General features: G+C 47.4%; 1 protein-coding gene across 3 annotated transcripts in view; it reads right to left on the reverse strand.

Annotated features, from left to right (window-relative positions):
- POSH (SH3 domain containing ring finger posh) overlaps positions 1-13,913 on the reverse strand; it is a 55,914-nt gene that overhangs the window by 6,431 nt on the left and 35,570 nt on the right. For 2 of the 3 annotated variants that reach the window (XM_077663563.1, XM_077663561.1), the window contains 2 exons: positions 11,596-11,964; positions 5,583-5,764 (listed from right to left, as the gene is read on the reverse strand). In XM_077663563.1, the coding sequence (XP_077519689.1) occupies positions 5,583-5,764; positions 11,596-11,964 (551 nt within the window). The remainder of the gene's footprint in view (positions 1-5,582; positions 5,765-11,595; positions 11,965-13,913) is intronic. The other variant, XM_077663562.1, reaches the window with a different exon arrangement.

Consider the following 13,913-nt stretch of genomic DNA (forward strand, 5'->3'; position numbering starts at 1 on the left):
CATGGGCACGCCAGCACGCAGCTGACGATAGCGGCTTGACGATAAGCAGGGGCAGCCGGATAGCGTCTTGGTCACTGGCATTGCCGGAGGCGAAATTCCGGTGCTTGGAAGGTGTTTGACTAATACAGACAAACATCTTTCAAGCACCGGAATTTCACCTGTCACGCCAATAGTCGAGCCGCTGAAGCGATGCCGAGGAAACGCTGCGTTGTGGTTTGGTTTTTATAGGCAAAGCTTAATAAGCAACCTTCAAGTCTTTTTTCTTTTTTTTCTTCACATGCGATATGTGGGGTCAATTTGCTATCGTTTATGGTTTAAGGGAATTTAACGCGCTAAAGCGACTTAGGCTATGAGGAACGCCGTAGTGACGGGCTCTGGAAATTTCGGCCACATGGGGGTTCTTTAACCCTTTCACTGCCAGGTTTTTTGTTCCCACCACTGCATACTCCTTGCCGCGTTTTTTTTTTTTGCATGCTAGTTTCGTGGAAATTTTATGCTAGTAAGGCACTACGATGTTCTGAAGGTCATGTAAACATTTTTATTCAGAATTATCTTATAGATATTAGTTGTACTGAATACAAAAAATTGGCACTTAACTAATTACCAAAATGAGTATCTGCTAATTAGGCTATCCAGGTGTTTAGAAAACTTTTTTGGTGTGATGTTCTTTAAAACAAGGTACCACACAAAGCAGCACCTCGCAGCTAGAACACAGATAGCGAGACTCCCTTCGTTGCTTTAGTCGATGCTGCATGTTAGCACAGACGTGGCAGGCTCGTGTTGGGTTCTGCTTCGTGGTAGTCAGAGATGGAAAGTGGCGCGCTGTCAGTCGTGTTGAATCTTCACCCTTCGACGGGTGTCCTCCCTTTGGCTTCGAGTGTCCCTCATGGTACTTCTCGATTAGCTGGCGGACAAGTTCAAGTCGAAAATCTGCCATGCTTCTTTGTTTGCCAGATGCTGTGATTTGCTGTAAATGGCTGTTTAGAATGGTAAGTTTGATACACAATTGCTTCCACAATGTCCGGCGTAAACAAAGTTTAAAAAATCTCGAGCTCAATAGACGCCGCTGTCATGTCATTGTAGATTCCCGAATAAGACTGGTCGAAAGCATGCTCCTGAGGCTTGACCTCTTTCTTCTTCCAGCAGAAATCTCGCTCGTCAAATTTCCTCTTCTTACGCGGATTTCTTTGTGGAAGGTGCTCTTCATCACTGTCATCACTCGACAAGGCACTTAGACGGGCTGCTTCCTATTCATAAGCAGTTCTTGAATTTCTTCGTCCGTCAAACCGCGGACGCACGAGGCACGCTGCCTCGTCATGGCTGCCCTGCCGAGGCGATGACGAAGCGATGCGGGTGTAGGAACAAGTGCTCTACCTGTTGCAAAGTCATCCTACAAGTTGTGGAGAACCTGTTTCCCCCCTCCAATTCGATGCGGCCCATCTTCATCGTCGGCCGTCGAGACGGACAGCCCCCGGCTGGGCGAGGAGGGAAGAGTCTCCCTCATGGGGGAAAGGGAATGGCGACAGGAGCGCCACCTCATACGTTACGCGGAATTCTGCGGAACCGGAGAGAGGCTCTTCGGGATCCGGCCAGCGTTACGAGCGGTTGGAGCCGCACGCTCTCGTCACCTTCTGCGGCAGGTGCACGGGGATCCATTGTGCCTTGCCGCTGGACTTCTGGTTCCAGGCAGCGAAGCGAGTGCAGCAAACGCGCGCTCTGGACGCCTTCCCCAGCAAATGCTAAGGAATGGCTTTGCCTCAAGAATGCGGCGCGCACGGGAGAACCCGGCCGCCATTATCGGCGCATACAAACGTTCGCCGCCGATACCTCCGAAGTCGCGCCCCTGCCCCAGCCGGTAAGTCAGAAGACCTTCTTACGTAGCCTTCTATTTCCGAGGAATGCCTCGTTGATGTTTTGTAGCTATCTGGCCCGCTCTGTGTATTGATTGCAACTGTAATAAATAGCATATGAGTGTTAACGCTATTGTCGTCCCTTCCCTTTGCCCCTCGAGCACGAACCCCTCCGCGGTTAGCGAGCGGGAACGCTGCATCCGCGGAGTGGGAGTGCGGGCGAGGCGAAAGGCTTTGTCCCCCCATATTTCCACAAAGTTCGGTGTTATTTATGAGGCCTCTCCAAAGATGGCGCGACATGCTTGCATCATTTTGTTTTACACGAGTATTATCGAGAGTGGCAGGGAGCGAGTTAAAAAGCCAAAACGAGTACACTCGAGAGAAGCAGGGGGTGCACATGTGTGGTCGCCCGAGTTATCTCGGGAGTGGCAGTGAAAGGGTTAACATGTACTGACAACGTACAGAACACAGGCCTCTAGAATTTTGCCTCCATCGACATTCGACCACCGCAGGCGGGATCGAACCCGCGTCTTTCGGGTCAGCAGCCGAGCGCCATAACCACTGAGCCACCGCGGCGGCTCAACTTACAATCGTGTAAATATGGTAATTAAACATTTTTATATGATAATACATTTTAATAAACATACATATGGCATAACTTTGCATGGAAAGTCTTTGACTACAACCCCATTTCAATCAAAACCAAAAAATGTTGAGGAAAAGTGTCTTAACGACCCGTAAAAAACTACCTAATTAGGCTTCAGTCATTTTCCAGCAATATGAGAACTAATTGAGATATCTTGAAAGTAATCACATTTCTGAAAACAGGAGGAAGAAACATTTATACCAACCCCTAATTTCATTACAATACCTGTAATCCCTTCGGCATGGTTGCAGAACAATTCTGTTTTTTTTGTGCATTAATCTCAAGATGTTGAGGAGTGCAATAAAGCTCTTAATTTTTCCATGTAAATTGCCGAGTTTAAATTCTATTTCTATGGGTACTGGAAATCTAAAAATGAAATAATTGCACAGAACAGGGCTTTGTGAACATGCAGACATAAAGAACTTGTGCAGTTTCTCATAACAGTAGCGAGAGATTCTTGTTTGAATTATCACTAAGTTTGAATTATCAGAAGTGCACCTTAATGTGATCCAAGACTGAATGCAATTTGCTGTATCGATATCTATGTATACAAATAGTATTTTGGATCTATTCCTCCATGCAAATTTAGATAAATGCTTTAGCACAACATAAAATATGGGTGAAAGGCAGTGATAAGTTGATTTACTCAAGTGCAGTCTAAACATAACAGTTTCTAAACATTACCTAGAGGGACAGCTGGCGCCCCTGTGTAAGAGTTTCTTAACGAGCACTTCATCCACAGTGGGAATGTCAGGAAGACAGCATAGAGTACTTGGCTTGGCCCTAAAATATAACTACGACTGCAGAAATACAAATTTTCGCAAATTATATGTTGCAAGGAAGCGTTGCTTTACAATAAATATGTGCTCTAATAAAATATATTTACTGCACATTGCAATAAATGAGCAGGTAAGCACACAGGCATAAACGATCACCAAATTTGCTCGTGGCAAGAGAGGGCTTTCTCTTCATGCCGCCAAATATAGCTAACTGTGGAAAATAAATTTTTGCGTTTAACAGAAACAGTTTTCAGAGTGAATATTCTTTCAAAAAAAATTGTTAGCGCTTAAAATTAGTACTACACTTTAAAAGTTTCCGTTTTTGCACTGTGAAAAGCAGAAATATTTCATCGGTGTGGACTGCTATTGCGAGACACGGCCTATGTCTACGCATAGGCTATGTTCATGCCGTGAGAAACTTGCCCGAGGCGCTGCTTTTCTATGAGAAACTAGTTTGCGCACACTAAGTGCAGGCTCTCACCTGGCGCTGCGCTTACAGATTTTGCAAAGAAAAACATGAATTAGGAAGTGCAAACCTCTCCTACCACAAGTAAGTGACGGCAGTGTTCATGCTGAAAAGTGCAACATGCGGGTATTTGCGTGAATTATTTCATGAAGTGGAAGTAGTTCCTGCATGCAATGCGCGGCCACCGCCTGTCTTCCAAACGGATCAAGCGCAAACCTCGGTGAGTATGGTTAACATATGCTGCGCTTGTCGATGCGCTTTTAAAGGACTATAGACACCAAATTTTTGCTTGCATGTTCCTTCTTTCAAATGATGCATTAGACATTCGTATATATGCAGCACTCTATGGTATTCCTGCACGACTGTTAAATAATTTATAATTGAATATCATCTTAACGCTGTTTTGGTTTCGCCTGGACGTATAATTCGATTTAAATGAGGAAAATTGGCCGCACACTTCTAAGTTTCTAAGAATGCTAAGAATAGAGTTCCCGTGGTAAAAAGACGAGTTCAGATTCCTCTTTAGTGCACTTTTAAGGGCGTTAAGAGCAGAACGCGATGTCGTGACCCAGCCACTGCCGCTTATCAGCAGCCGCACACAGAGGCCCGTTGACGGAGCAGCGATGAGAAGGTCAGCACAAAGAGTGATGCAACGGAGCCGCGGCAGCTGGGCTGCGTTTATGGCGACAACGACGGCGTCAGTTTTTGTGCGTCACGAGCTCCTTAAAGCTTTCGCATTAAAAAGACCAGCGATGCGCAAATCAGCGTCCAAACCCGCGTGCACTTGGGCTTAGTTTGCAAGCGCGTGTCCGACAGCTGCAAACATCGCAGGCTGGTAGTGATGCTCAGAAAATGAAACTATGTCGCGATAGGGCAACTTCAATCGACACGGCCCCCCTTCAGGCCGCATCGGGGCTAATCGGCTGGAGGCGTTGTGTTTTCAGTTCACGCAGCGTTGCAAACCCGACTCATCCAACCTCAGTCGTCACTCTTTCGCATGCCAGGAGCATCGGAGCAAGACAAAAAAGTTTGAATTAACCGAATTTAAGAGAAATTGCGGTACGAATTAAGTGGCTTTAAAATGCATTGAAAATACAGCCAGCCAACCAAAACTTTAAAATTTGTTTGAATTAGGCGAAAGTACGAATTACCCGAGTTTCAATTATCGCGAGTCTACTGTACATAAATATTTAACGCATTGCGGATGACTTTATGAGGGTGTTAATTATAAATACTCAATGACTATATCAGCTAGCTTAAAATAAAGTGCAGATCTGGTAACATTTCATGCTTAAATAATAAAATATTTTTAATTGGCGCATCCTTCTTAACCAAGAGGCCTTGTGGCGTGGAAGAAAAAAGCAGTGGGAAGCTTATGTGTAGACAATGCTGCCTTCCCTTCTCTCCTTGGCTAAAGATGATATGGAAGAAACTGCATCATGTATGCCTTGACTTAATCTCAGGAACTGTGTGTGTGTGTGTGTGGGGAAGGGGGGGGGGTTAGTGGCGCATAAGCATCTAAGACTATCAAGCTCAATGTGTAAGAAAATTGTTTCCTGCAGAATTTTACAAAAATGCGAAAAACATTGGTGGTGTAAAGGGACTAAAGAGTTGAAATCACAGGAATTGATGCATCTCATCCCGTGCTAGTTATGCTGCTTGATGCCTGCGTTGTAGGCACTAATCTCTTAACACCTCTGAAGCCAGAGGAAACACTGGCATGAGGCTACTTCATCAAATCTGTTTCACTGCATAGCTACTAGCCTGGAGGCATAGATGCGCAATTTACTTTCTACGGCAACACAACTCCACCTGTAGCAGTGCATGTCAAAAGCTGTCACCTGATGTGCACAACAGGCACGGCACTGGGCTGCAGCAGAGGCTGCTGGCCCGATGCTGCTGAAGTGTCCACGAAACTCGGGTTGTCACAGGAAAAATTGGGTGGAGGGGGTGAGCGTGATCGGCGCTTGGCTGTGAGCCGCTTCATCAGGCTGATCTTCTCCTTCTCCTTGCGCTCCTTCTGCTGAAATAACAGAGTTCATTATCAATGCTGCGCTCTCCCAACACTACCTTTACTCAAAGCAAGATACTACCTTTACTCAAAGCAAGATATTTTAGACCCTAGAAAAGGCTACAGAAATGAAATACAGTCTAGCCCGGTTGTAATGAAATCGGCGGGAATCAGAATTTCAGTAATCAGGACTATGAAAAAAAAAAAAAGAGACACAAATATGGGCAAGTTTATTTATTGATGTTAGAAGAAGTGGCCCAGCATTCCCTGAACACATTTCGTGAGTGCGGACTTCAGGATCGCAGCCTTGATGTTGTCCAACTGCAAACCGAAGTTCTGGCCAAGCTCTGAACTCCCGAGGTGCATCCGTCGAGTGTCAACCGCTGTAATGGTCACTGCAGAAGTCACAGGCTTAAGGGCACAACCAGCCTCGTGGCGACCGCTGTCGGAAGCACTGTCCACCATGGTCACTTCCATGGCAGACCAAGCAAACTCGTCGGTCGTCAAGTCCTCCGTGGCATCAAGGTTGCCATTGCCGTTGGCAAAAACTAAGTCCATGTGGCCCAGACCCTGAGGTGCAGGGACCAACCCCCTAGCTGACTCCCACAGCTGCTCCAAGCAGGTCACCATGGCAGCACCATCAGCTGTTGCGGCGGTGTCAACCGCGGCAGCTTCGTCCCCGGCAGGTGCAGTGTCTGTGCTGCTGCTTCAGGACAAGCCGGTTTTCTCGAAGCAGTGGGCGATGGTCAGGCGCTTCACGTCCATCCAGGCTCCATTTGTGAAGATCGCCTTAACTAAAGGGACCTTCATGTTGGCCACATTGTCGCAGTGCGAACATCGATCCAGAGGTGCTCGATCAATCGGTGCCGGTAGTGAACCTTAAAGGGATACTGCACTAAATTGAAACTTGCTGTGAAATCGCTGATTATGTTTTCAGAAGGTGCAGTTATCACAAGTTGCACTCTTATTTTCTCGCATCTTTGTGCGGATGGCATTATTTTGTAGGTTTTGTATGTGCGCGCCAGTTGTCGCCGCATAGACTGGAGGCGCGCGTGGCGTCATACGTCTTGCAGCTGTCTGCTCCTGTTGCACCATGTGTCGTGCCTGGTAGTTCAGAGTTGGATGGATGGAAAGATACAACAAACCGACATTTACAGCATAGAAAGTGGCAGTGGAAATGACGATTATCTCATTCAGGTTATCGAAATGACCGTGGGATAGAGATACGGATACGACCCCGCAGCTTCATCGAGCAACGGCAAGTAAAATGAGCCGGGAGAATGACATTTTGTTCAGGCATGCACACCCGGCAGTGGAAGCTGTGCATGTTATAATCCAAGCTAGTATGACCCAGACAAGTTTTCCTAAATTAGGTATTAAAACATTTTCTTTGCCGAAGGTAAATCGAAGTGCCGCCTTCACTCACTGTTCCAGCCACACAATAACAGCACTCTGTTTTCCCGAAGAGAATATTAAAAAATAAATATCTGTGTAAGGGCTGCACCCAAACTTTCCATGACCCATGCGGGAATAGCCTTCAAAATGCACGTGCCATGGCCTCCGCGATCGGCGCCGGCTGCGAGCAACGGCGCACTTGATCGCGGAGGCCGCGCACACGCACAGGAGTTTCGAGGTGCCGCCCACAAATGGCGCCGGAGGCCACGGCTCATCATCATCGTCAAATTTTTTTCTCCGCTGCGAGCTCCAGCTATCCATATCGGCATCAGTATCACCAGCTCCAGCATTTTGTGGCTGTCAAAGGCATGGGGGTTGTGGTAACGTGTTATTTCACGTAGTTGTGGCTTTCGTGTGCTGCCGCCGAGAGTTGCAATTTTCACATGAAGGACAAGCACCTTAATAGCTACAGTTTGCTCTCTAACACAGCAAGCTTGTGGCGGGCAGGAAATTTGACATGGCCAAGAAGTCATTCGGCGATGGCGCAGCCAAAAGGATGCATTGAGGAACACAAGCTGCAAAAAACACACTTTCTAAACGCAAGCCATGGCAGTTGCCCAAACTGGAAGAAGAGCTGCTCTGCTATGTGATGGAAATGCGGAACAAGGGCTACGCGTTGACAGCGGACGTGCTGCACGACTTCTTCAGGTATGAGCGCGCACCAGAGCACAGCACCAGCTCAGAGTCTGAAGGCTGCCCGAGTGCGGACTGAACGTAGAATAAATGCCACTCATTCCCTGACTGGCGTTTTTTTCTGGGCAGTGCTAATACCGGAGCGGAGCGAGTGCTTGACATATAATAGCAGCCAATTTAAATGCATGGGCACAGCGAAAAAGTATGAGGCAACTTTTGTGACTGGAGCATTGTTACGAATAGTACGCTGCCACACTCGCGTGCGTAACTCACACAACCAGAATCTGGCATACAATTCTCGTGGAACTGGCCTCGTTAGTAAATTGCCAACGTTGTTACGAAATAACGCTGCCAATATTACTTTCAGACTGTTTCGAACATGAGCGAAAAAGCTCTCCGCTCAATTTTTCTTTTATTTGCACATGCTCGCATAAGAACACATGAAATAATTATTTTTCTACCAGTTCAAGTATACACATATGCAATGCCTGCGTGCCATTTGTTCGGTGAATATACTGCACGGAAGTTTGAAATAAGGGAGACAAGCATGTTTATAACGTGTATTTCGGTTCCGCGTCGCATCTGATATGATTTTCCATCGGAGGATGCTTGAATCAGTGTAAAAAACTGGAACCAGTGAAAATACTTCTGAACTGCCTCTTAACAAGGAAAATACACATGTAACAAATGCTCCCATCTTCTCTGCAATTTCACACATTCAACATGTGCTACAGAGGGCACATTTTTTTGTAGAAAACCCTGCGTTCTTGATAGTGTGACCAGTGATTTTCATGTTGATTGGGTCCCCTCTTCACCAAAGTGCGGCTGTCATGCTTTCAGTCTTGTGCTTTCTACGGAACATTGCCAAGTAGTAGTATTGCGAGATGGCCCATGTTATATATAGCAGGAGCTAGCGCCCTCTGTGCGCCGCCAAAGTTATGACTGTAACCAGTATGTAACCAGCTTGGCTACACTGTAGGGGCTTCTGAATAAAAACGGACAGCTACATGTCTGGAGCAGCAGCCTGAGGGACATTATTGTATGTGTGGTGTGTGCGGTTTGATCAGGTCTAATCCATGCAAGTCTTCCAACACGGTTCGGAGCGCGTATCACGGACCCGCATATAACAGCGCATAGCTAACGTGGAAGGCGACGATGTAGTGCTCGTGCTATCGCATATCACTGCCATTACCACTTCCTCCTGCCTGGCTCCAAGCCCTCAAACACATCTCCCTTACAAGTACAGTTGTGAGCAGGAGCCACGTTTAAACATTAATTTAATGATTACTGAATAATTATGAGTGACAACCACAGTTTTTCTGTTTTCAATGTTATTTTCCTCTTTGCATATGATATGCAGAAATTATTCTCAATTATAATGAAGAAATAACCTTAAAATTCTTAACTTTGTGTGAAACGCTTGTTTCCTCTCATATTGCTCATGTCTGTATGTGAGACTGTGTACGGCAAAACGTCAGGCTTGAGACACTGTCTTTTCAGTAACATGTTGAGGATTGGCAACAGAGCAAGATTTGTGTCGTAGTCGCTGTGGAATAAATTTCCGCAATAAAAATTCAGACCTTGAAGGTTTGCTGCGAAGGCTATGCCACATGGATTCATTCCTCATAGCTTAGCATCTTTCGGGAAGGCATGACATGTCGTGTCACTTCACCCACTGCACTACTGTTACAAGCTTTAGCTGAACAATACCTTGGCACCCCCACCCTTCACTGATCCGTCAGCCACGTGGAACGAATTCAAGCCCAAAAGACCCCGAACACACGTGACGGCACTCCCAGGGCGTCCCTTACGTCATGCATAGCATCCACGCATCTGCAGCAGGTGCACGGAGACGCATGACATCACAGCATCCAAGGACCAGCAGTTTGAGGCGCTACCGCCAGGTGCACCAGTTTATAAGAAAAATATGATGAAAAACTGCTGGTTTCAGCAAGGAAATGTTGCGGTTTCAGTCTACTTAAGAATGCCAGCTTTCATTCCAGTATAAAACTAGGCCGCCTAAAATTTAACGCAGTATCCCTTTAAATTTGGCAATAGCCTCTTGGTGCACTGCATGGGCTACAGTACAGCTTGGCGGAAGTTGGGGGCAGGAACAAAATCACAACAGCACTCAAGTGTACCTTAATGCGATACGCAGTGCAGTTGTCAAGCAACATCACTACCTTGCGCTTCCTTCAGATCATCTCTTTGTCGAATTCGGCGAGCCACTTGCCAAAGACATCTTGCGCCATCCATGCCTTCTTGTCGCTCACATACGTCACCGGCATAGAGAACATCTTGGTGAAGCCGCACGGTTTCTTGGCTTTGCCAATGACGAACTAGTCTCACTTGTCTGAACCAACCATGTTTCATATTTGAACAGCGCAATAAAACAACGGGACACAATGACGAAAGGACACCACAAGCGCTGGTGCTTGCACAGATCAGCACCATGATCCGGTTCTTCCTGGCTTTTCCTCCCAACACATCTGTCCCTCTTGGACGAGAGTCTCTGATGGCAACAGCTGGAAGAACAGTCCCCCTCCATCTGCGCTGTAGATGTCTTTGTTGGACTACACAAGAATTCTATCGCGATTCTTGGCCACCCATTTCCTGGCTGGAAGTCTTCGTGACCGACAGCGAAACCGAAGTCCTTAGCCTTCGCCAGAACGATGGGTACATCGAGCGGGACGTCCTTTGATCGCGCATCCAAGAACAACTTGTAAAGTGCGGCTTTTACGTCGCCGTATGTGGCATGCTGGATACTCTTTTGGTCCCCACTGCCAACATTGTCATCGAGAACTGCATCCAATTTCCTTCCATTGTTCATTACCGTTGGACAGTGGGATTTCATATTTCTCTGCGATATCGCTCTTTTTGACGTTTCGGCGCACTTAGTCCTGAATGGCGTACATCATCTTCAAAGATAACACCTTCCTCTTCCCAGTCAAGGTGCTGGGACTCGTGAGACTTAACATAGCCGAGAAATCGAGGATCAACAGGGAGCGGTCTGAGGCTGTTCCGAGAAAGGGGATAATGAACTAGGTCCGTTGTCAAAAAAATGTCTACGCAAAGTCCAGGGTCATGAGACATCAACGGTAAGAAGTGGAACAAGGCAGGAAGGCGTGAAGGCGTCAGGACAAGTGACAATGAAGTCATGCATGATCCCGCGTTTTAGTGCTCAATGTGCTGAGAACCAAGATTACAGAAATTCAAGAACCGCGATTGGCCAAGTCGACCGCTCTCAGCGAAGTCACAAAAAAAAAAAAGGCGTCTCCTTTCTTTTTACTTATTTTTTTCCCTCACTGCCTGCTCGAAGATGTTCGAGGACAGCAGCATGTGATGATGCAACACGAGGGCGACAAGCAAAATGATGCAGTGAAGCAACCATTCGCTTCCCGAGAGAGCAGACGGCACCGCGAAGGCCAACGCCAGTTGAGTTTTGCCCTTATTTTCACGCAAAAGTTTGCCTCAAAAGGCATAAAAATGTTACGATTGATAGATTATTTTTCAGTTGTTACAAAATCTCCTCGCTATATCCACCAAGCACTTTTATTTACTTCATTAAAACCCGACCCAAGCTGTATTGAAAATGCAAAATAACCGGAATGGGAAATTGAAATCTCTTCGTCATAACCACTATTTCGCTATAAGTGGCTTCACTCTAACTGGGCTCAACTGTACACATAGTACTGCTGCCACAAGCCACATACTCTTTTGTTTGAGGACCACTGCCATTGCAGTGAGTGGCTCACCTTCTCCAAGCGCAGAGCTGAAGCAGATGGAGCCAGGGCATTGGAAGAGGAGGAAGATGAGGTGGAGCAGCCGGGAGTGTTTGGCGCTCCGCCGACACCTGCCTGTGTGGTGCCGCTGCTGGCAGTGCCAGCAGAGGTGGTAGTAACAGTGGGACTGCGAGTGGGTGTGGCACACGCAGGCACCCAGGTGTTGGGTGAGCCACCCCCGTAGGGTCCCGGGCCTGAGGCAGGCGGCCATGCAAGCAGCCAGTGGCCTCCGCCTGGACCGGTGCCTGCCAAGGCCTGCGAGGCTGGGCTCCCCGTGACAGCAGTCACTGCCTTGGCCACGCCCAGCTGCTGCACTTGCAGGGGCGTCGAGCCGTGGTTCACCTGCAAGCCCCATCCAGCATTGCAGTCTCCACTAGGGTCTAAGGACTCAATCAAAGATCCAGAGAGCAGCACCTCTGTTTCTTCATGAACGCTTTCCAAGCCACGTTTGGTGAAGCTTTTGCTTCTGTTCCACAATGGAAAAAAAAAACTGCTGCTGTTCACTGAATGACCGCAGCTGCTGTGCTCTAAAGCACTGTTTTGACTGGTTTTGGTTTTAGGGGGCTTAACACCCCAAAGCGACTCAAGGCTACGAGAGGCGCTGTAGTAAAAGGCTCCAAATAATTTCAACCACCTGGGTTTCTTTAATGTGCACTGACATAGCATAGTGCAAGGGCATCTAGCATTTCACCTCCACTGAAACGCGAGTGGGGCAGCCAGCATCGAACCCGCATATTTTAGGTCAGTATCCGAGCAGCACAGCCACTGCGGCGGCTACAGTCGCCAGCCGATTTTTTGGCCTCGCCAGAACCCAGAAAATGGTCTGAATATGCGAACAGACCGAAAAATTCGTGAACTTAAAAAAAAAGAACTTTTCTGCGGAAAACCGGCTTTAAAAATCTCAAAATTTTCGACTCCCCATGTCCCGCTTGCAAGCGATAATATTAGACCATATCTGAGCCAAAGTCATGCTTTCGTCATGTCCACAGGTTTTCCATGAAAGAACAGTCAGTATGCATAGGCAACGACGCTCGCGAAGACCGGGAGGTAACCCATGGGAGGACGCAAGCGGATGCGAGCCCCTCTGAACGCATCCCTCTACTCGTGGCCCCGTGGGCGGCACTGCCCGCACCGCAGCGGACACAGCAGCTATTCCATTATCACATTTTCAATGCAATCATGCGCTCTTTGTAGGCAATCTCGATGGCAACAATAAGCATGCCATTATCTCGAACGGCAACGATCCAGAACCAGTAGCGAAGCCTATCCAATCCAGTCTGTCCAATTCTCACCCGTCAGCGCCTGCTGGCTCTGGATGGTGCCTCTAAGGGGGGACGGGGACAGTTTGGCTGTGACAGCGATGCCCACTCCCGTCTATATTAGGCTAAAAATAATAATTTTGAAAAGTGATCTCCACAGTACTGCTGGTGTCTGTTTCAGTCCCGAAAATTGAACTTTTGGGCTGCTCCACAGAGTCCAAAATATCGGATGTAAAAATTTACAGGTTCCTATGAGGCGCAAGTCCTCAGTGAAGTCCGAATTACAGTAATCCCTTGTTACAATGACATCGCTTTACTCAAAATATCGCTTTATTCGAAATGTCATCTGGTCCCGACCCAAACGCATGCATTTTAAGCCGCATTAGTCGGAGCGCATGAAGAGAGCTTGACTCGCTTAAAGCGAAGTGGCGAGTGGCGGCACCGCGGTGGCGGCAATCCTTTTGTGCATGCGGAGTCAAATTAACACCGCCGAAGAATTAGTCTCAAGCAGGCACAGAACAGGCACAAAAGTATCAAACCCATGACTGATGACCTGCCTATATATTAACGGGTACTAAGCAGGTGCCGAGAGCCCCCAGCTGTTTTATAGCGGAGCGAACGTAAGCTGTCAAATTCCATGGTGCAGCGCGCCCATCCCGTTAGTCTTGGTCGCAATCGAATCGCTAGAGTCTCCTGTGAAAGTAAAGTTTTTCTGATGCTTTACAATGCCAGAAAAACCGCAGTCTCTTGGAAACTGAAAAGTGGCCAAAAGACCGCGGGAAACTTGCGCCGTAGCATTCCATGTGATGCGCTCAATGAGCGAAGTCTTACTGCTCTAAAGAGAACTTCTGGCGCTGAAACGTGCCAGAAAACACAAAAGAAATGTCCTTTCAATTATGGGCCCATTCACACTTGCGAGTCGCAGAGGTTGTGTGACTGTTTTGGTCGAAAAGTGACAGTTGCAAACGGTCACATTGGTCGAAAAGCAACAGTCGCAGGCCAGTCGCTCGCTGCTCAATTTTCCAGCATTGC

This window comes from Amblyomma americanum, chromosome 4 (genome assembly GCF_052857255.1).
Source record: "Amblyomma americanum isolate KBUSLIRL-KWMA chromosome 4, ASM5285725v1, whole genome shotgun sequence".
Classification (NCBI taxonomy): domain Eukaryota; kingdom Metazoa; phylum Arthropoda; class Arachnida; order Ixodida; family Ixodidae; genus Amblyomma; species Amblyomma americanum.